At 39.5% G+C, this 24,111-nt stretch overlaps 1 protein-coding gene across 1 annotated transcript in view; it reads right to left on the reverse strand.

Moving 5' to 3' along the window:
* The window catches only part of LOC127650385 (NACHT, LRR and PYD domains-containing protein 3-like), a 215,281-nt gene that overhangs the window by 183,625 nt on the left and 7,545 nt on the right, over nucleotides 1-24,111 (reverse strand). The window contains exons 7-8 of the mRNA XM_052135783.1: nucleotides 23,912-24,028; nucleotides 16,278-18,092 (exon numbers count right to left, since the gene is read on the reverse strand). Of these exons, the coding sequence (XP_051991743.1) occupies nucleotides 16,278-18,092; nucleotides 23,912-24,028 (1,932 nt within the window). The remainder of the gene's footprint in view (nucleotides 1-16,277; nucleotides 18,093-23,911; nucleotides 24,029-24,111) is intronic.

The raw sequence follows: 24,111 nt of genomic DNA on the forward strand, positions 1-24,111 counted from the left end.
TGTTCTGATCTGAAGACACTGTTCTGAACTGAAGACACTGTTCTGAACTGAAGACACTGTTCTGAACTGAAGACACTTTTCTGATCTGAAGACACTGTTCTGATCTGAAGACACTGTTCTGAACTGAAGACACTTTTCTGAACTGAAGACACTGTTCTGATCTGAAGACACTTTTCTGAACTGAAGACACTTTTCTGATCTGAAGACACTGTTCTGAACTGAAGACACTGTTCTGAACTGAAGACACTTTTCTGAACTGAAGACACTGTTCTGAACTGAAGACACTTTTCTGAACTGAAGACACTGTTCTGAACTGAAGACACTTTTCTGATCTGAAGACACTGTTCTGAACTGAAGACACTTCTGATCTGAAGACACTGTTCTGATCTGAAGACACTGTTCTGAACTGAAGACACTGTTCTGAACTGAAGACACTGTTCTGATCTGAAGACACTGTTCTGAACTGAAGACACTTCTGATCTGAAGACACTGTTCTGATCTGAAGACACTGTTCTGATCTGAAGACACTGTTCTGAACTGAAGACACTTTTCTGAACTGAAGACACTGTTCTGATCTGAAGACACTTTTCTGAACTGAAGACACTTTTCTGATCTGAAGACACTGTTCTGAACTGAAGACTTTTCTGAACTGAAGACAGTGTTCTGATCTGAAGACACTGTTCGGAACTGAAGACACTTTTATGAACTGAAGACACTGTTCTGGTCTGAAGACACTTTTCTGAACTAAAGACACTTTTCTGAACTGAAGACACTTTTCTGAACTGAAGACACTTTTCTGAACTGAAGACACTTTTCTGATCTGAAGACACTGTTCTGAACTGAAGACACTTTTCTGAACTGAAGACACTGTTCTGATCTGAAGACACTGTTCTGAACTGAAGACACTTTTCTGAACTGAAGACACTGTTCTGAACTGAAGACACTGTTCTGAACTGAAGACACTGTTCTGATCTGAAGACACTGTTCTGATCTGAAGACACTGTTCTGATCTGAAGACACTGTTCTGATCTGAAGACACTTTTCTGAACTGAAGACACTGTTCTGATCTGAAGACACTTTTCTGAACTGAAGACACTGTTCTGAACTGAAGACACTGTTCTGAACTGAAGACACTTTTCTGATCTGAAGACACTTTTCTGATCTGAAGACACTGTTCTGAACTGAAGACACTGTTCTGAACTGAAGACACTGTTCTGATCTGAAGACACTGTTCTGATCTGAAGACACTGTTCTGAACTGAAGACACTGTTCTGATCTGAAGACACTGTTCTGAACTGAAGACACTTTTCTGATCTGAAGACACTGTTCTGATCTGAAGACACTGTTCTGAACTGAAGACACTGTTCTGAACTGAAGACACTGTTCTGATCTGAAGACACTGTTCTGAACTGAAGACACTGTTCTGATCTGAAGACACTGTTCTGAACTGAAGACACTTTTCTGAACTGAAGACACTGTTCTGAACTGAAGACACTTTTCTGATCTGAAGACACTGTTCTGATCTGAAGACACTGTTCTGAACTGAAGACACTTTTCTGAACTGAAGACACTGTTCTGATCTGAAGACACTTTTCTGAACTGAAGACTCTTTTCTGATCTGAAGACACTGTTCTGAACTGAAGACACTGTTCTGAACTGAAGACACTGTTCTGAACTGAAGACACTGTTCTGAACTGAAGACACTTTTCTGATCTGAAGACACTGTTCTGATCTGAAGACACTGTTCTGAACTGAAGACACTTTTCTGAACTGAAGACACTGTTCTGATCTGAAGACACTTTTCTGAACTGAAGACACTTTTCTGATCTGAAGACACTGTTCTGAACTGAAGACACTGTTCTGAACTGAAGACACTTTTCTGAACTGAAGACACTGTTCTGAACTGAAGACACTTTTCTGAACTGAAGACACTGTTCTGAACTGAAGACACTTTTCTGATCTGAAGACACTGTTCTGAACTGAAGACACTTCTGATCTGAAGACACTGTTCTGATCTGAAGACACTGTTCTGAACTGAAGACACTGTTCTGAACTGAAGACACTGTTCTGATCTGAAGACACTGTTCTGAACTGAAGACACTTCTGATCTGAAGACACTGTTCTGATCTGAAGACACTGTTCTGATCTGAAGACACTGTTCTGAACTGAAGACACTTTTCTGAACTGAAGACACTGTTCTGATCTGAAGACACTTTTCTGAACTGAAGACACTTTTCTGATCTGAAGACACTGTTCTGAACTGAAGACTTTTCTGAACTGAAGACAGTGTTCTGATCTGAAGACACTGTTCTGAACTGAAGACACTTTTATGAACTGAAGACACTGTTCTGGTCTGAAGACACTTTTCTGAACTAAAGACACTTTTCTGAACTGAAGACACTTTTCTGAACTGAAGACACTTTTCTGAACTGAAGACACTTTTCTGATCTGAAGACACTGTTCTGAACTGAAGACACTTTTCTGAACTGAAGACACTGTTCTGATCTGAAGACACTGTTCTGAACTGAAGACACTTTTCTGAACTGAAGACACTGTTCTGAACTGAAGACACTGTTCTGAACTGAAGACACTGTTCTGATCTGAAGACACTGTTCTGATCTGAAGACACTGTTCTGATCTGAAGACACTTTTCTGAACTGAAGACACTGTTCTGATCTGAAGACACTTTTCTGAACTGAAGACACTGTTCTGAACTGAAGACACTGTTCTGAACTGAAGACACTTTTCTGATCTGAAGACACTGTTCTGAACTGAAGACACTTTTCTGATCTGAAGACACTGTTCTGATCTGAAGACACTGTTCTGATCTGAAGACACTGTTCTGAACTGAAGACACTGTTCTGATCTGAAGACACTTTTCTGAACTGAAGACACTTTTCTGATCTGAAGACACTGTTCTGATCTGAAGACACTGTTCTGAACTGAAGACACTGTTCTGAACTGAAGACACTGTTCTGATCTGAAGACACTGTTCTGAACTGAAGACACTGTTCTGATCTGAAGACACTGTTCTGAACTGAAGACACTTTTCTGAACTGAAGACACTGTTCTGAACTGAAGACACTTTTCTGATCTGAAGACACTGTTCTGATCTGAAGACACTGTTCTGAACTGAAGACACTTTTCTGAACTGAAGACACTGTTCTGATCTGAAGACACTTTTCTGAACTGAAGACTCTTTTCTGATCTGAAGACACTGTTCTGAACTGAAGACACTGTTCTGAACTGAAGACACTTTTCTGAACTGAAGACACTGTTCTGAACTGAAGACACTTTTCTGATCTGAAGACACTGTTCTGATCTGAAGACACTGTTCTGAACTGAAGACACTTTTCTGATCTGAAGACACTTTTCTGAACTGAAGACACTTTTCTGATCTGAAGACACTGTTCTGAACTGAAGACTTTTCTGAACTGAAGACAGTGTTCTGATCTGAAGACACTGTTCTGAACTGAAGACACTGTTCTGGTCTGAAGACACTTTTCTGAACTAAAGACACTTTTCTGATCTGAAGACACTTTTCTGAACTGAAGACACTGTTCTGAACTGAAGACACTGTTCTGAACTGAAGACACTTTTCTGAACTGAAGACACTGTTCTGATCTGAAGACACTTTTCTGAACTGAAGACACTTTTCTGATCTGAAGACACTGTTCTGAACTGAAGACACTGTTCTGAACTGAAGACACTGTTCTGAACTGAAGACACTTTTCTGATCTGAAGACACTGTTCTGATCTGAAGACACTGTTCTGAACTGAAGACACTTTTCTGATCTGAAGACACTTTTCTGAACTGAAGACACTTTTCTGATCTGAAGACACTGTTCTGAACTGAAGACTTTTCTGAACTGAAGACAGTGTTCTGATCTGAAGACACTGTTCTGAACTGAAGACACTTTTCTGAACTGAAGACACTGTTCTGGTCTGAAGACACTTTTCTGAACTAAAGACACTTTTCTGATCTGAAGACACTTTTCTGAACTGAAGACACTTTTCTGAACTGAAGACACTTTTCTGATCTGAAGACACTGTTCTGAACTGAAGACACTTTTCTGAACTGAAGACACTGTTCTGATCTGAAGACACTGTTCTGAACTGAAGACACTGTTCTGAACTGAAGACACTGTTCTGAACTGAAGACACTTCTGATCTGAAGACACTGTTCTGATCTGAAGACACTGTTCTGATCTGAAGACACTGTTCTGATCTGAAGACACTTTTCTGAACTGAAGACACTGTTCTGATCTGAAGACACTGTTCTGATCTGAAGACACTGTTCTGATCTGAAGACACTGTTCTGATCTGAAGACACTTTTCTGATCTGAAGACACTGTTCTGATCTGAAGACACTGTTCTGAACTGAAGACACTGTTCTGAACTGAAGACACTGTTCTGATCTGAAGACACTGTTCTGAACTGAAGACACTGTTCTGATCTGAAGACACTGTTCTGAACTGAAGACACTTTTCTGAACTGAAGACACTGTTCTGAACTGAAGACACTTTTCTGATCTGAAGACACTGTTCTGATCTGAAGACACTGTTCTGAACTGAAGACACTTTTCTGAACTGAAGACACTGTTCTGATCTGAAGACACTTTTCTGAACTGAAGACTCTTTTCTGATCTGAAGACACTGTTCTGAACTGAAGACACTGTTCTGAACTGAAGACACTTTTCTGAACTGAAGACACTGTTCTGAACTGAAGACACTTTTCTGATCTGAAGACACTGTTCTGATCTGAAGACACTGTTCTGAACTGAAGACACTTTTCTGATCTGAAGACACTTTTCTGAACTGAAGACACTTTTCTGATCTGAAGACACTGTTCTGAACTGAAGACTTTTCTGAACTGAAGACAGTGTTCTGATCTGAAGACACTGTTCTGGTCTGAAGACACTTTTCTGAACTAAAGACACTTTTCTGATCTGAAGACACTTTTCTGAACTGAAGACACTTTTCTGAACTGAAGACACTGTTCTGAACTGAAGACACTGTTCTGAACTGAAGACACTTTTCTGAACTGAAGACACTGTTCTGATCTGAAGACACTTTTCTGAACTGAAGACACTTTTCTGATCTGAAGACACTGTTCTGAACTGAAGACACTGTTCTGAACTGAAGACACTGTTCTGAACTGAAGACACTGTTCTGAACTGAAGACACTTTTCTGATCTGAAGACACTGTTCTGATCTGAAGACACTGTTCTGAACTGAAGACACTTTTCTGATCTGAAGACACTTTTCTGAACTGAAGACACTTTTCTGATCTGAAGACACTGTTCTGAACTGAAGAACTTTTCTGAACTGAAGACAGTGTTCTGATCTGAAGACACTGTTCTGAACTGAAGACACTTTTCTGAACTGAAGACACTGTTCTGGTCTGAAGACACTTTTCTGAACTAAAGACACTTTTCTGATCTGAAGACACTTTTCTGAACTGAAGACACTTTTCTGAACTGAAGACACTTTTCTGATCTGAAGACACTGTTCTGAACTGAAGACACTTTTCTGAACTGAAGACACTGTTCTGATCTGAAGACACTGTTCTGAACTGAAGACACTGTTCTGAACTGAAGACACTGTTCTGAACTGAAGACACTTCTGATCTGAAGACACTGTTCTGATCTGAAGACACTGTTCTGATCTGAAGACACTGTTCTGATCTGAAGACACTTTTCTGAACTGAAGACACTGTTCTGATCTGAAGACACTTTTCTGAACTGAAGACACTGTTCTGAACTGAAGACACTGTTCTGAACTGAAGACACTTTTCTGAACTGAAGACACTGTTCTGATCTGAAGACACTTTTCTGAACTGAAGACACTTTTCTGATCTGAAGACACTGTTCTGAACTGAAGACACTGTTCTGAACTGAAGACACTTTTCTGATCTGAAGACACTGTTCTGATCTGAAGACACTGTTCTGAACTGAAGACACTTTTCTGATCTGAAGACACTGTTCTGATCTGAAGACACTGTTCTGAACTGAAGACACTTTTCTGAACTGAAGACACTTTTCTGAACTGAAGACACTTTTCTGATCTGAAGACACTGTTCTGAACTGAAGACTTTTCTGAACTGAAGACAGTGTTCTGATCTGAAGACACTGTTCTGAACTGAAGACACTTTTCTGAACTGAAGACACTGTTCTGGTCTGAAGACACTTTTCTGAACTAAAGACACTTTTCTGATCTGAAGACACTTTTCTGAACTGAAGACACTTTTCTGATCTGAAGACACTTTTCTGATCTGAAGACACTGTTCTGAACTGAAGACACTTTTCTGAACTGAAGACACTGTTCTGATCTGAAGACACTGTTCTGAACTGAAGACACTGTTCTGAACTGAAGACACTGTTCTGAACTGAAGACACTTCTGATCTGAAGACACTGTTCTGATCTGAAGACACTGTTCTGATCTGAAGACACTGTTCTGATCTGAAGACACTTTTCTGAACTGAAGACACTGTTCTGATCTGAAGACACTTTTCTGAACTGAAGACACTGTTCTGAACTGAAGACACTGTTCTGAACTGAAGACACTTTTCTGATCTGAAAACACTGTTCTGAACTGAAGACACTTTTCTGATCTGAAGACACTGTTCTGAACTGAAGACACTTTTCTGATCTGAAGACACTGTTCTGAACTGAAGACACTTTTCTGATCTGAAGACACTGTTCTGATCTGAAGACACTGTTCTGAACTGAAGACACTGTTCTGAACTGAAGACACTTTTCTGAACTGAAGACACTGTTCTGATCTGAAGACACTTTTCTGAACTGAAGACACTGTTCTGAACTGAAGACACTGTTCTGATCTGAAGACACTGTTCTGATCTGAAGACACTTTTCTGAACTGAAGACACTTTTCTGATCTGAAGACACTGTTCTGATCTGAAGACACTGTTCTGATCTGAAGACACTTTTCTGATCTGAAGACACTTTTCTGATCTGAAGACACTTTTCTGAACTGAAGACACTGTTCTGAACTGAAGACACTGTTCTGATCTGAAGACACTGTTCTGAACTGAAGACACTTTTCTGATCTGAAGACACTTTTCTGATCTGAAGACACTGTTCTGATCTGAAGACACTGTTCTGAACTGAAGACACTGTTCTGAACTGAAGACACTGTTCTGATCTGAAGACACTGTTCTGAACTGAAGACACTTTTCTGAACTGAAGACACTGTTCTGAACTGAAGACACTTTTCTGATCTGAAGACACTGTTCTGATCTGAAGACACTGTTCTGAACTGAAGACACTTTTCTGAACTGAAGACACTGTTCTGATCTGAAGACACTTTTCTGAACTGAAGACACTTTTCTGATCTGAAGACACTGTTCTGAACTGAAGACACTGTTCTGAACTGAAGACACTGTTCTGAACTGAAGACACTGTTCTGAACTGAAGACACTTTTCTGAACTGAAGACACTGTTCTGAACTGAAGACACTTTTCTGATCTGAAGACACTGTTCTGATCTGAAGACACTGTTCTGAACTGAAGACACTTTTCTGATCTGAAGACACTTTTCTGAACTGAAGACACTTTTCTGATCTGAAGACACTGTTCTGAACTGAAGACTTTTCTGAACTGAAGACAGTGTTCTGATCTGAAGACACTGTTCTGAACTGAAGACACTTTTCTGAACTGAAGACACTGTTCTGGTCTGAAGACACTTTTCTGAACTAAAGACACTTTTCTGATCTGAAGACACTTTTCTGAACTGAAGACACTTTTCTGAACTGAAGACACTTTTCTGATCTGAAGACACTGTTCTGAACTGAAGACACTTTTCTGAACTGAAGACACTGTTCTGATCTGAAGACACTGTTCTGAACTGAAGACACTGTTCTGAACTGAAGACACTGTTCTGAACTGAAGACACTGTTCTGATCTGAAGACACTGTTCTGAACTGAAGACACTTCTGATCTGAAGACACTGTTCTGATCTGAAGACACTGTTCTGATCTGAAGACACTTTTCTTAACTGAAGACACTGTTCTGATCTGAAGACACTTTTCTGAACTGAAGACACTGTTCTGAACTGAAGACACTGTTCTGAACTGAAGACACTTTTCTGATCTGAAGACACTGTTCTGAACTGAAGACACTTTTCTGATCTGAAGACACTGTTCTGATCTGAAGACACTGTTCTGAACTGAAGACACTTCTGATCTGAAGACACTGTTCTGATCTGAAGACACTGTTCTGATCTGAAGACACTGTTCTGAACTGAAGACACTTTTCTGAACTGAAGACACTGTTCTGATCTGAAGACACTTTTCTGAACTGAAGACACTTTTCTGATCTGAAGACACTGTTCTGAACTGAAGACTTTTCTGAACTGAAGACAGTGTTCTGATCTGAAGACACTGTTCTGAACTGAAGACACTTTTATGAACTGAAGACACTGTTCTGGTCTGAAGACACTTTTCTGAACTAAAGACACTTTTCTGATCTGAAGACACTTTTCTGAACTGAAGACACTTTTCTGATCTGAAGACACTGTTCTGAACTGAAGACACTTTTCTGAACTGAAGACACTGTTCTGATCTGAAGACACTGTTCTGAACTGAAGACACTTTTCTGAACTGAAGACACTGTTCTGAACTGAAGACACTGTTCTGATCTGAAGACACTGTTCTGATCTGAAGACACTGTTCTTATCTGAAGACACTTTTCTGAACTGAAGACACTGTTCTGATCTGAAGACACTTTTCTGAACTGAAGACACTGTTCTGAACTGAAGACACTGTTCTGAACTGAAGACACTTTTCTGATCTGAAGACACTGTTCTGAACTGAAGACACTTTTCTGATCTGAAGACACTGTTCTGAACTGAAGACACTGTTCTGATCTGAAGACACTGTTCTGATCTGAAGACACTGTTCTGAACTGAAGACACTGTTCTGAACTGAAGACACTGTTCTGATCTGAAGACACTTTTCTGAACTGAAGACACTTTTCTGAACTGAAGACACTGTTCTGAACTGAAGACACTGTTCTGAACTGAAGACACTTTTCTGATCTGAAGACACTGTTCTGATCTGAAGACACTGTTCTGAACTGAAGACACTGTTCTGAACTGAAGACACTGTTCTGATCTGAAGACACTGTTCTGAACTGAAGACACTGTTCTGATCTGAAGACACTGTTCTGAACTGAAGACACTTTTCTGAACTGAAGACACTGTTCTGAACTGAAGACACTTTTCTGATCTGAAGACACTGTTCTGATCTGAAGACACTGTTCTGAACTGAAGACACTTTTCTGAACTGAAGACACTGTTCTGATCTGAAGACACTTTTCTGAACTGAAGACACTTTTCTGATCTGAAGACACTGTTCTGAACTGAAGACACTGTTTTGAACTGAAGACACTGTTCTGAACTGAAGACACTTTTCTGAACTGAAGACACTGTTCTGAACTGAAGACACTTTTCTGATCTGAAGACACTGTTCTGATCTGAAGACACTGTTCTGAACTGAAGACACTTTTCTGATCTGAAGACACTTTTCTGAACTGAAGACACTTTTCTGATCTGAAGACACTGTTCTGAACTGAAGACTTTTCTGAACTGAAGACAGTGTTCTGATCTGAAGACACTGTTCTGAACTGAAGACACTTTTCTGAACTGAAGACACTGTTCTGGTCTGAAGACACTTTTCTGAACTAAAGACACTTTTCTGATCTGAAGACACTTTTCTGAACTGAAGACACTTTTCTGAACTGAAGACACTTTTCTGATCTGAAGACACTGTTCTGAACTGAAGACACTTTTCTGAACTGAAGACACTGTTCTGAACTGAAGACACTGTTCTGATCTGAAGACACTGTTCTGAACTGAAGACACTGTTCTGAACTGAAGACACTGTTCTGATCTGAAGACACTGTTCTGAACTGAAGACACTGTTCTGAACTGAAGACACTTCTGATCTGAAGACACTGTTCTGATCTGAAGACACTGTTCTGATCTGAAGACACTTTTCTGAACTGAAGACACTGTTCTGATCTGAAGACACTTTTCTGAACTGAAGACACTGTTCTGAACTGAAGACACTGTTCTGAACTGAAGACACTTTTCTGATCTGAAAACACTGTTCTGAACTGAAGACACTTTTCTGATCTGAAGACACTGTTCTGAACTGAAGACACTTTTCTGATCTGAAGACACTGTTCTGAACTGAAGACACTTTTCTGATCTGAAGACACTGTTCTGATCTGAAGACACTGTTCTGAACTGAAGACACTGTTCTGAACTGAAGACACTTTTCTGAACTGAAGACACTGTTCTGATCTGAAGACACTTTTCTGAACTGAAGACACTGTTCTGAACTGAAGACACTGTTCTGATCTGAAGACACTGTTCTGATCTGAAGACACTTTTCTGAACTGAAGACACTTTTCTGATCTGAAGACACTGTTCTGATCTGAAGACACTGTTCTGATCTGAAGACACTTTTCTGATCTGAAGACACTTTTCTGATCTGAAGACACTTTTCTGAACTGAAGACACTGTTCTGAACTGAAGACACTGTTCTGATCTGAAGACACTGTTCTGAACTGAAGACACTTTTCTGATCTGAAGACACTTTTCTGATCTGAAGACACTGTTCTGATCTGAAGACACTGTTCTGAACTGAAGACACTGTTCTGAACTGAAGACACTGTTCTGATCTGAAGACACTGTTCTGAACTGAAGACACTGTTCTGATCTGAAGACACTGTTCTGAACTGAAGACACTTTTCTGAACTGAAGACACTGTTCTGAACTGAAGACACTTTTCTGATCTGAAGACACTGTTCTGATCTGAAGACACTGTTCTGAACTGAAGACACTTTTCTGAACTGAAGACACTGTTCTGATCTGAAGACACTTTTCTGAACTGAAGACACTGTTCTGAACTGAAGACACTGTTCTGAACTGAAGACACTGTTCTGATCTGAAGACACTGTTCTGAACTGAAGACACTTTTCTGATCTGAAGACACTTTTCTGAACTGAAGACACTTTTCTGATCTGAAGACACTGTTCTGAACTGAAGACACTGTTTCTGATCTGAAGACACTGTTCTGAACTGAAGACACTTTTCTGAACTGAAGACACTGTTTCTGAACTGAAGACACTTTTCTGAACTGAAGACACTGTTCTGATCTGAAGACACTGTTCTGAACTGAAGACACTTTTCTGAACTGAAGACACTGTTCTGATCTGAAGACACTGTTCTGAACTGAAGACACTTTTCTGAACTGAAGACACTGTTCTGAACTGAAGACACTGTTCTGAACTGAAGACACTGTTCTGATCTGAAGACACTGTTCTGAACTGAAGACACTGTTCTGATCTGAAGACACTGTTCTGAACTGAAGACACTGTTCTGAACTGAAGACACTGTTCTGATCTGAAGACACTGTTCTGAACTGAAGACACTGTTCTGATCTGAAGACACTGTTCTGAACTGAAGACACTGTTCTGATCTGAAGACACTGTTCTGATCTGAAGACACTGTTCTGATCTGAAGACACTGTTCTGAACTGAAGACACTGTTCTGAACTGAAGACACTGTTCTGATCTGAAGACACTGTTCTGAACTGAAGACACTTTTCTGAACTGAAGACACTGTTCTGAACTGAAGACACTTTTCTGATCTGAAGACACTGTTCTGATCTGAAGACACTGTTCTGAACTGAAGACACTTTTCTGAACTGAAGACACTGTTCTGATCTGAAGACACTTTTCTGAACTGAAGACACTTTTCTGATCTGAAGACACTGTTCTGAACTGAAGACACTGTTCTGAACTGAAGACACTGTTTCTGATACTGAAGACACTGTTCTGAACTGAAGACACTTTTCTGATCTGAAGACACTGTTCTGATCTGAAGACACTGTTCTGAACTGAAGACACTTTTCTGATCTGAAGACACTTTTCTGAACTGAAGACACTTTTCTGATCTGAAGACACTGTTCTGAACTGAAGACTTTTCTGAACTGAAGACAGTGTTCTGATCTGAAGACACTGTTCTGAACTGAAGACACTTTTCTGAACTGAAGACACTGTTCTGGTCTGAAGACACTTTTCTGAACTGAAGACACTTTTCTGATCTGAAGACACTTTTTCTGAATCTGGAAGACACTGTTCTGAACTGAAGACACTTTTCTGAACTGAAGACACTGTTCTGATCTGAAGACACTGTTCTGAACTGAAGACACTTTTCTGAACTGAAGACACTGTTCTGATCTGAAGACACTGTTCTGAACTGAAGACACTGTTCTGAACTGAAGACACTGTTCTGATCTGAAGACACTTTTCTGAACTGAAGACACTGTTCTGAACTGAAGACACTTTTCTGATCTGAAGACACTGTTCTGAACTGAAGACACTGTTCTGAACTGAAGACACTGTTTCTGATCTGAAGACACTGTTCTGAACTGAAGACACTGTTCTGAACTGAAGACACTTTTCTGATCTGAAGACACTGTTCTGATCTGAAGACACTGTTCTGATCTGAAGACACTGTTCTGATCTGAAGACACTGTTCTGACTGAGACACTGTTCTGAACTGAAGACACTGTTCTGATCTGAAGACACTGTTCTGAACTGAAGACACTTTTCTGAACTGAAGACACTGTTCTGAACTGAAGACACTGTTCTGATCTGAAGACACTGTTCTGAACTGAAGACACTGTTCTGATCTGAAGACACTGTTCTGAACTGAAGACACTGTTCTGAACTGAAGACACTGTTCTGATCTGAAGACACTGTTCTGAACTGAAGACACTGTTCTGAACTGAAGACACTGTTCTGATCTGAAGACACTGTTCTGAACTGAAGACACTGTTCTGAACTGAAGACACTGTTCTGAACTGAAGACACTTTTCTGATCTGAAGACACTGTTCTGATCTGAAGACACTGTTCTGAACTGAAGACACTGTTCTGAACTGAAGACACTGTTCTGATCTGAAGACACTGTTCTGATCTGAAGACACTGTTCTGAACTGAAGACACTTTTCTGAACTGAAGACACTGTTCTCTAGACTTCTGACTGAGACACTGTTCTGAACTGAAGACACTTTTCTGAACTGAAGACACTGTTCTGAACTGAAGACACTGTTCTGAACTGAAGACACTGTTCTGAACTGAAGACACTTTTCTGAACTGAAGACACTGTTCTGAACTGAAGACACTTTTCTGATCTGAAGACACTGTTCTGATCTGAAGACACTGTTCTGAACTGAAGACACTTTTCTGATCTGAAGACACTTTTCTGAACTGAAGACACTTTTCTGATCTGAAGACACTGTTCTGAACTGAAGACTTTTCTGAACTGAAGACAGTGTTCTGATCTGAAGACACTGTTCTGAACTGAAGACACTTTTCTGAACTGAAGACACTGTTCTGGTCTGAAGACACTTTTCTGAACTAAAGACACTTTTCTGATCTGAAGACACTTTTCTGAACTGAAGACACTTTTCTGAACTGAAGACACTTTTCTGATCTGAAGACACTGTTCTGAACTGAAGACACTTTTCTGAACTGAAGACACTGTTCTGAACTGAAGACACTGTTCTGATCTGAAGACACTGTTCTGAACTGAAGACACTGTTCTGAACTGAAGACACTGTTCTGATCTGAAGACACTGTTCTGAACTGAAGACACTGTTCTGAACTGAAGACACTGTTCTGATCTGAAGACACTGTTCTGATCTGAAGACACTGTTCTGATCTGAAGACACTTTTCTGAACTGAAGACACTGTTCTGATCTGAAGACACTTTTCTGAACTGAAGACACTGTTCTGAGACTGAAGACACTGTTCTGAACTGAAGACACTTTTCTGATCTGAAGACACTGTTCTGAACTGAAGACACTTTTCTGATCTGAAGACACTGTTCTGAACTGAAGACACTTTTCTGATCTGAAGACACTGTTCTGATCTGAAGACACTGTTCTGAACTGAAGACACTGTTCTGAACTGAAGACACTTTTCTGAACTGAAGACACTGTTCTGATCTGAAGACACTTGTTCTGAACTGAAGACACTGTTCTGATCTGAAGACACTGTTCTGATCTGAAGACACTTTTCTGAACTGAAGACACTTTTCTGATCTGAAGACACTGTTCTGATCTGAAGACACTGTTCTGATCTGAAGACACTTTTCTGATCTGAAGACACTGTTCTGATCTGAAGACACTTTTCTGAACTGAAGACACTGTTCTGAACTGAAGACACTGTTCTGATCTGAAGACACTGTTCTGAACTGAAGACACTTTTCTGATCTGAAGACACTTTTCTGATCTGAAGACACTGTTCTGATCTGAAGACACTGTTCTGAACTGAAGACACTGTTCTGAACTGAAGACACTGTTCTGATCTGAAGACACTGTTCTGAATCTGAAGACACTTTTCTGAACTGAAGACACTGTTCTGAACTGAAGACACTTTTCTGATCTGAAGACACTGTTCTGATCTGAAGACACTGTTCTGAACTGAAGACACTTTTCTGAACTGAAGACACTGTTCTGATCTGAAGACACTTTTCTGAACTGAAGACACTGTTCTGAACTGAAGACACTGTTCTGAACTGAAGACACTGTTCTGAACTGAAGACACTTTTCTGAACTGAAGACACTGTTCTGAACTGAAGACACTTTTCTGATCTGAAGACACTGTTCTGATCTGAAGACACTGTTCTGAACTGAAGACACTTTTCTGATCTGAAGACACTTTTCTGAACTGAAGACACTTTTCTGATCTGAAGACACTGTTCTGAACTGAAGACTTTTCTGAACTGAAGACAGTGTTCTGATCTGAAGACACTGTTCTGAACTGAAGACACTTTTCTGAACTGAAGACACTGTTCTGGTCTGAAGACACTTTTCTGAACTAAAGACACTTTTCTGATCTGAAGACACTTTTCTGAACTGAAGACACTTTTCTGATCTGAAGACACTGTTCTGAACTGAAGACACTTTTCTGAACTGAAGACACTGTTCTGATCTGAAGACACTGTTCTGAACTGAAGACACTTTTCTGAACTGAAGACACTGTTCTGAACTGAAGACACTGTTCTGAACTGAAGACACTGTTCTGATCTGAAGACACTGTTCTGAACTGAAGACACTTCTGATCTGAAGACACTGTTCTGATCTGAAGACACTGTTCTGATCTGAAGACACTTTTCTGAACTGAAGACACTGTTCTGATCTGAAGACACTTTTCTGAACTGAAGACACTGTTCTGAACTGAAGACACTGTTCTGAACTGAAGACACTTTTCTGATCTGAAAACACTGTTCTGAACTGAAGACACTTTTCTGATCTGAAGACACTGTTCTGAACTGAAGACACTTTTCTGATCTGAAGACACTGTTCTGAACTGAAGACACTTTTCTGATCTGAAGACACTGTTCTGATCTGAAGACACTGTTCTGAACTGAAGACACTGTTCTGAACTGAAGACACTTTTCTGAACTGAAGACACTGTTCTGATCTGAAGACACTTTTCTGAACTGAAGACACTGTTCTGAACTGAAGACACTGTTCTGATCTGAAGACACTGTTCTGATCTGAAGACACTTTTCTGAACTGAAGACACTTTTCTGATCTGAAGACACTTTTCTGATCTGAAGACACTGTTCTGATCTGAAGACACTTTTCTGAACTGAAGACACTGTTCTGAACTGAAGACACTGTTCTGATCTGAAGACACTGTTCTGAACTGAAGACACTTTTCTGATCTGAAGACACTTTTCTGAACTGAAGACACTTTTCTGAACTGAAGACACTTTTCTGATCTGAAGACACTGTTCTGAACTGAAGACACTTTTCTGATCTGAAGACACTGTTCTGAACTGAAGACACTGTTCTGAACTGAAGACACTTTTCTGAACTGAAGACACTTTTCTGATCTGAAGACACTGTTCTGAACTGAAGACAGTGTTCTGATCTGAAGACACTGTTCTGATCTGAAGACACTTTTCTGATCTGAAGACAGTGTTCTGATCTGAAGACAGTGTTGTCAGTCCTGTACCTCATGACATTCAATTCCCCATCAAGTCATTACACCACAATCAGACCTCTATGATCTCAAAATAACCTCACAAAAATCTCTTTAGTAAGTGTGTGTAGTAAGCATTGTGAATGTTCAGCTACCTGTCCTGATAAATGACTTTAGTGTGATTTCCCCTTTGTTGCCTAAATGTGATGATGTTCGAACAATGTTGTGATTATTGTGAGTGCAACTTACTGAACTGATCTAGATTCTTTCATCACAGGCAGCAGATACTGAAGAACTTCATCTGCTTTATTTTGTGCTCCAATAAACTGTTTCAGATCAAACTCATCCATCTCCTGCTCTGAGGTCATCAACACATACACTACAGCTGACCACTGTGAAGAGGAGAGTTTTGTTTCTTTTATTTTTCCAGATTTCAGATAATCTTGGATCTCCGTCACAAGTGAATCATCACCCAGTTCATTCAGACAGTGAAACAGATTGATGGATTTCTCTGGAGATTGATTCTCCCTGATCTTCTGCTTGATGTACTCCACCGTTTCCTCTTTGTTGTAGGAGCAGCTTCCTGTCTGTGTCGGCAGTTCTTGTAAGAGAGTGTGATTAGACTCCAATGAGAGACCCAGAAAGAAACGAAGGAAGAGATCCAGATGTCCATTCTTACTCTTTAAAGTCTCATTCACAGCTGTCTGATGCAGGTCAAACATAGAAACCTGTTTTGATGAATTCTGTTTCATCAACTTTAAAACTTTGGAGAATAGTCTTTGTTTGGTGATTTGTTCAAACACATTCATGTTGCTGTTTGTAAAGGAAAGGTGCACATATAGAGCTGCTAGATGTTCATGAATGCTCAGATGAACAAAGCAGAACACTTTCCCCTGATACAACCCAAACTCCTCTCTGAATATCTGAGTGCACAATCCTGAGTACACTGATGCTTCTGTCACAACAATGTCACACTTTCTCAAGTCTTCCTCATAGAAGATCAGATTGCCTTTCACAAGCTGTTTAAAAGCCAGTTTCCCCAGTTTGAGGATCATGTCTCTGTTTTTACTTTTCTTCTCATAGTCCTTCTCATGTTTGATGTTTGTCTGAATGATCAGGAAGTGAGTGTACATTTGAGTGAGAGTCTTGGGGATCTGTCCTCTCTTTGATTTACGCAACAGTCTCTGGAGAACAGTGGCTGAAATCCAGCAGAACACTGGGATGTGACACATGATGAAGAGGCTTCTTGATGACTTCAGGTGTGTGATGATTCTGTTGGCCAGACTCTGATCTCTGATTCTCTTCCTGAAGTATTCCTCCTTCTGTGGGTCATTGAATCCTCGTACCTCTGTCACCCGATCAACACACTCAGAGGGGATGAGATCAGCTGCTGCTGGTCTGGAGGTGATCCAGATGAGAGAAGAGGGAAGCAGATTCCCCTTGATGAGGTTTGTCAGCAGCACATCCACTGAGGCTGATTCAGTGACATCACACAATCTCACATTGCTCTGAAAATCCAGAGACAGACGACACTCATCCAGACCATCAAAGATGAAGAAAACTTTATATTCCTCTCTGGATATTTCCATTTCTTTTGTTTCACTGAAGAAATCCTGAAGAAGATCTGAAAGACTGAGTTTTTTGTGCTTCATCAGATTGAGCTCTCTGAAAGGAAGTGGAAATATGATGTGGATGTCCTGATTGGCTTTCCCTTCAGCCCAGTCCACAATGAACTTCTGCACAGAGACAGTTTTTCCAATTCCAGCAACTCCTTTAGTCAGCACAGTTCTGATGGGTTTGTCTTGTTCAGGTAATGGTTTGAAGATGTCATTGCATTTGATTGGTGTGTCCTCTGTTGTTGCTCTTCTGGATTGTGTCTCAATCTGTCTCACCTCATGTTCATTATTGATCTCTCCTCTTTCACTCTCTGTGATGTACAGCTCTGTGTAGATCTCATTCAGGAGTGTTGGGTTTCCCTGCTTTGCTGTTCCCTCACACAAACACTGAAACTTCTTCAGCAGATTGGATTTGAATGTGTTTTGGACTTCAACATGTTGCGAGTGACTGTAAGATTGAAATAACTTTTTGTTGTCATTTCAGTCTTTTGTCAAATATGTCCTTTAAAATAAGTATATATTTCATCATGTCATTTTAAGTGTTACTCAAATCTAAAATTACATAACATTTTTGTCACTGAAAAAAATATATATTTTAGTTGACGATAACGTGCAAAATGCCAAAAAACATTATGAACTGTAATAGACCCCACTTTAAACAAATATTCTTAAACATGTATCAAACATATAGAAGTCAGACTACATACACAATACTGAACAACTGTCCTTGAGCTCCTGAAATAATATACTCGAGTATAAGCGACTCTTTAGAAGTTAATCTGCTGTTTTCTGAATTCTTCATACTTTAGAAACTGATATTCATTTTTTGTATTTAGCCAGTTTATGATATTGCATTGAGTGTATATTGTGTTTCTTACAGAAACAGCGCATTCACAACACAAGTTGTAATGAACTGGTGAACTTGAACTAAATTACGCACCTTATGACCAGGTGCGTAATTTAGTTCAAGTTCACCAGTTCATTCGGATCATTGTCTGTGCAGATGTAAGTAATAATATTACATACATGTTGTGGATATAGTGATTCATTTCATATGTAAATATGATGTGTTTGAGAGAAGTAATTCATCTGTTTTAATGCTGTACATTTTGCCAGAATTCAGTGCTTTCAAACTGCGCAGATCAAGTGGGGAAATTCAGGATATGAAATTATCTTTTTTGCCCACCAGCCACAGTGGAGGGTGAATGCCCAATTTTACCAGCCACTTTTAAAATAAACTGTTTTGAAAACTTGTTTGGAAAAAATCTGTTGAACAACTGATTGAGATGGAGGAATGTCATTCGTTCAGTTTGGCATGTGAGCAAATCACGTTCAACATTGTAACGCGCACACAAAAAGAGACAGTCACAATGTTGAGTGAAAAACTGCTTTATTAAACCATAAAGCAGGCAACAGTCCAAAAAGGGGCAAGTCCAGTGAAGAATGGTCAAGGGGGAGCGTAAGGTCGGAGCCGGGGAATCAGAAAGGGTAAAGGGGCAAATCCAGAAGAGAAGTAGAGGGAAGCGTAGGGTCGAAGCCGGGGAAACGAAACAAACACGTAGCAAGAGGGGACTCGAGGGAGCAAACGACAGGGGAACAAGAGGAGCTGGCAAGCTAAGAGGAAGAATAGTAGGGAGGTCAAAACTAGACGAGACTAGCAGGGGCAAAACTAGACGAGACTAGCGGGGGCAAAGGTACGGGAAACTAAACACAATAACCAACACCAAACAAACGAAAGGATAGTGAGTAATATAGGGGAACTAACGAGCAGTGCGGGTGTAACGAATATCAGTGATGAGACGAGTGCAGGTGAAACTAATGTGTGGGGATTGGAAGCGCGTGAGTGCAGGTGGTCATAATGTTCTGGCTCATGGGAGCGGGCATGTGAGTCAGAGGGGGGAGATAGTTTACGAGCGAGAGCTCGTAATAGCAAAACCGGGCGTGGGAACCCGAGGGAGGAAAAAGAGCGTACGGGGGAGCGGGAAGCGAGCACGCTCGCGGAGTGCATGTGTGCGTGCTCGCGGAAGCGGAGATGGGGCAGAGGAGCGGGGTTCGTGACAAACATGGAGAGACAGGGGTGAAATGCATTAAGACAAGTTTATAAGTATACACAAAACATATTCTCCATTTTATGAATATTTAAAAATGATTGAAGACCATTGTGGTGAACATCAGTTAAGATGGCACTCCAGGAACCAGTTTATGGAAAATGTGCCACAATGTGATTGCACATTACACTGCGTGTGTACAATGCTCGAGCACTCTGCTGATCATGAGATTTGTGTTACGCATCCTGTACGTTTGCTTCAAAATCTAAGTATACTTTAGTCGAAAGATTTGCCATTTGGGGTGCCAACTGTTATGGTGTTTAAACTATTTTAAAGTGTCTTCTAGACATGCAAATTCCATTTGTCTTCCTTTGTGTTTGTTTTAAAGACTGACGTTAGTGTGAGCCAATAGTATTCGAGAGCGGCTGTGACGAAGCATATCATGGTTGGACCCTCTGAGTAAATACACCCCTTCAACTGGGCTAGTCAGTCATTTTGTTCATGTCGTGAGCAAACGTCAATGTAAAGGACTGGTAAAGTTGTTCGTGAGCCGTGACTGACATGAATGAATCAGTCAGCATGAACAATGATCAGATGAATAAGATGAGCTGCATGTTGTTCGTTCATATCGTCAATCTCGTCCAACAAGAAAAGGAGCCAGATGAATTATTATTTGGGAATTTTTAGAGTGATGACCACACATTACAATGACATATGGACGTTATTGAAACTCATAATTATTTTTAGGCTAGTATTGTTATCCTTACTTTGTATAGCTCGATAAAAAAGTTGTATTTAGCATTTTTAGACACTTTAGATTGTTTGCATTTTTAACATAATCGGCATCGGCCAATATCCAAGTATATCAAGCCGATTATTAGGCAGGCGCATCTGTGGGCAGCCTAGTGTTGTTGTTGAACACGTGTTCGACGCACGCTGCCCCTAGAGTCATTTTCCAGCAGAGTGAGCAGACCTCATCCAGTGCCTAAGGAAGGAGCTAAGTTTCTTGGAGAAAAACGGTAAGGATTACATTTGAATAACTCCTTTATATTTAATCAAAAACTTTTGATATGTTACTGCCAACTTCAAGAAAAAACGTGACAAACGCGATAGGCGACATGACATTCGGCTACTTTGGATATTGATAGCGTAGTTGAAGTTGCATTATCACAGCAGAAGGGTTGCTATCATGTCACAAGTAAGCAAGAATTTAGCAATTACAGACAGTGAATCTGAGACTTTTATTTGTTCTGTTTGTGTGTCTTATATTTGAGAGGGTTGTCACTCAATGCAGAAAAATAAGTAATAAAAAAGATACCAACGCACTATAGGCTAGTGAAGGACTGGCTTTGGTAAGCTCGGACGTTATCGGTTCTGCTGTCGGTACTGGAGAAATTAAGAAAATACATTTATTATTGCTATAAAGAGAAAGTTATTTTATCTCGCCAGCCATTTCTATGTATAATAATATGAAACCATTTGACTGTGATGCAATTTAGCTATTCGCAGTCAGAGAGAGAGAGAGAGAGAGCGAGAGATCTCGCGCACAGCGAGCAGAACCAGAGCCCTGCTTAATGAGTGACAGATCTAAACATTCAAACATAGCCTGGTTACACTTTAGATCTGTGATATTAGTCTGATTTAATTTTAGATTTCGCCTTCCAAAGATTATAAAAATAATATTTATACATAAGCCGCATTCTGTCTAGCACAACTTCCTTCCCTTCACAGCGGTGCACTGACATTTCTCCCTAAAACTCAAACTTAACGTCAGAATCAGCACAATCGGTGATTGTTGTAAAATGCAGTCTAGCTACTGTTGCTAAATTGTATTAATAATAAAGAAATACGTTCCCAAGGCGGCGCGTGCTCTGAAACAGACCGCAAAGAGACAAGCAAAGTATAGGCTACTTTGAGTTTCATGTGCGCGTCTAAACGATCAACTATACACAACAATATGTCAAAACGACCGGCTTGAAGATTCACTTAAACACAATTTATTGTTTATTGTGACGTAGTTATGGAAATAGTTGGGAGAAAATATGCTGCATCAGGAGTCTATTAGACTCTGTCTTGGTCTTAAAGGGGAAGCAGTCTAATAAACATGCTGACGATTGAGCCATTACTGCGAATCAAACAACAAAAGGCAAAGAGAAAATCACTTACAGCTCTTGAATGAATAACTTCTGCATTAATAAGCATTAATCTATCTATGATAAACTATGCAGTGTTATTTTACAATTGATTACTTTATTAGATTTCTTTTTAGACCACACCTGAACAGTAATGTTAGTAGACCTTCCTGAAATTAAATCACTGTGCCTATATAACGTTTATCTTTGTTTAATATATATATATATATATATATATATATATATATATATATATATATATATATATATATATATATAACAAAAAGAACCGTTAAGAACACCGTTAAAGTACCGGATCGATACGCAGGATCGAAAGATAGTAATACCATTAAAACATTAACGATACCCATCCCTAGTTATGCCTGTGCTTCTCTTGGATGCTCTGAATATTGGATTACGTGTCTGGATTGCCCCTTAATTAAAGCTGCATTTGGATCTCAACCTTCGTGTCTCGGAGCAGTTCGTAACACCTGCTTTGTTTATTTATGTGTTATACATTATTTATACAATGTTTTTACATTATACATTTTTAATTTAAGTGTACAAGTGCAGATTGGTCAAGTGTTCAATAAATGTATTTGTTGAGGAATTTTGTCTATCTTAAGTAATTATTTGTGTTACATTGTATCTTTCAAATAAAAGGTTCAAATAAGAGGTTAAAAACAAGCACATATCGGCTGAATATCGGCCAAAATAAATCGGCAGCATTAATCGGCCATCGGCCGACCCGGATTTCAAAAGATCGGCATCGGCCTGAAAAAAACAATACCGGTCGACCTCTAGTTCACAGTATGATAGATATGCATTGATTGATTTGTGGGGAAAGGCTTTTGATGCTTTAACACTCTGCAGTGCTGAAGTCTCTTTAATGAAGGATAATCAAACTCGTTCTGTTCGAGAATGACTGCTTTCGGTAGAATGCATTTACTTAAAGATGGTCATTTTGCATCATCTGCATGCACAAAGACGTAACTTGAAGATATGGTCAGCACACGAATCAATGAACGAATCTGAACGAATCAAAATAGTTGAGTCACTGAAATGAATCAAAATCACCACTGCTTATTGGAACTGGAACGCCCAATGGACATGGGTGTAGAGAGTAAGTCCTGCCTTACAGCACGCTTTGCTTTGGACTCAGTAGGAAGAGTAAACGTTAAAAGTAGGTGAATATAAATGAGGATATTTACTAGTATTGAATGTTTTGTTATGTTGAAATTCAGAAGAGTTACTGTTATGTTGAAGTTTTTAAGATTACCATTTTGGTGAAAAGTGGAGCTTTATCTTATGCTTGAGCTATGATCTTAGGACAGGTACATGTGGTACATGATATGTATTGATTTCTTTATTGGACAATTTCTGTGCTAACCAGAACATAGTTAATAATCTGCAATCGTAAGTGCTTCCCAACAGCATGTATTTCACATACTCAAATTCACTGTATAGTATATGAAGAACTTAGAGCTCTAAATATATATATATATATATATATGTTTTAAAAATGGGGTTTAACTGGGGTTTCTTTGACCTGTCCAATTTTGTTGAGTTTATCCAATTCAATTAGGTTCCCTCACATAAAGTATAAAGTAGTAGTAAAGTTTTAATCAAACCAAACCTGCCAAGTGTCATATTTTGGTAGAAGATCCCTCAGACCCCGCTGCTTTGGCTGTCTCTGGGCTCAAAATACAGTTTAGTCTAAGTTTAGTAGTTTAGACTATTTTGTCTGTTTAAGATTTTTTTTTCTGCCAACTTGGATATTCAAAAATATGCAAATATTACTGTATATTGTGATAAATATTGATCTTGAACGATGTGAAAAAGAATCATGCGATAATATTTTTGGCCATATCGCCCAGCCCTACCCTCATATAAAGTATTTGAGTTGCGATTACACATTTAAACACATTAAAACATGTGGAATCACAGTCCACAACTGAATCAAGTACATCACAAAAAAAACTAATTGACCTATCCAGACAAGAAAAGAGAAAAGAGTTCATATAGTTGATTTTCTTTAACAGAAATAATCTACAGTATCTCTATCTATCTTGACAAACATGTTGTACCTCAGACCAGATGATGTGTGTTCACCCTTAAAATGTGATGGCTTCTCCATAGACCGGTCACTCTTCATGGACACACAGCTGGACTCCGGTGAGTCTGATCTCTTCATATGGAGTTGACTTAAACAGAACAGAGACAAGAGCTCATATAGATGGTTTTCTTTAACATAGAAATAATCTACAGTATCTCTATCTATCTTGAC

This window comes from Xyrauchen texanus, chromosome 10, assembly GCF_025860055.1.
Source record: "Xyrauchen texanus isolate HMW12.3.18 chromosome 10, RBS_HiC_50CHRs, whole genome shotgun sequence".
Classification (NCBI taxonomy): Eukaryota; Metazoa; Chordata; class Actinopteri; order Cypriniformes; family Catostomidae; genus Xyrauchen; species Xyrauchen texanus.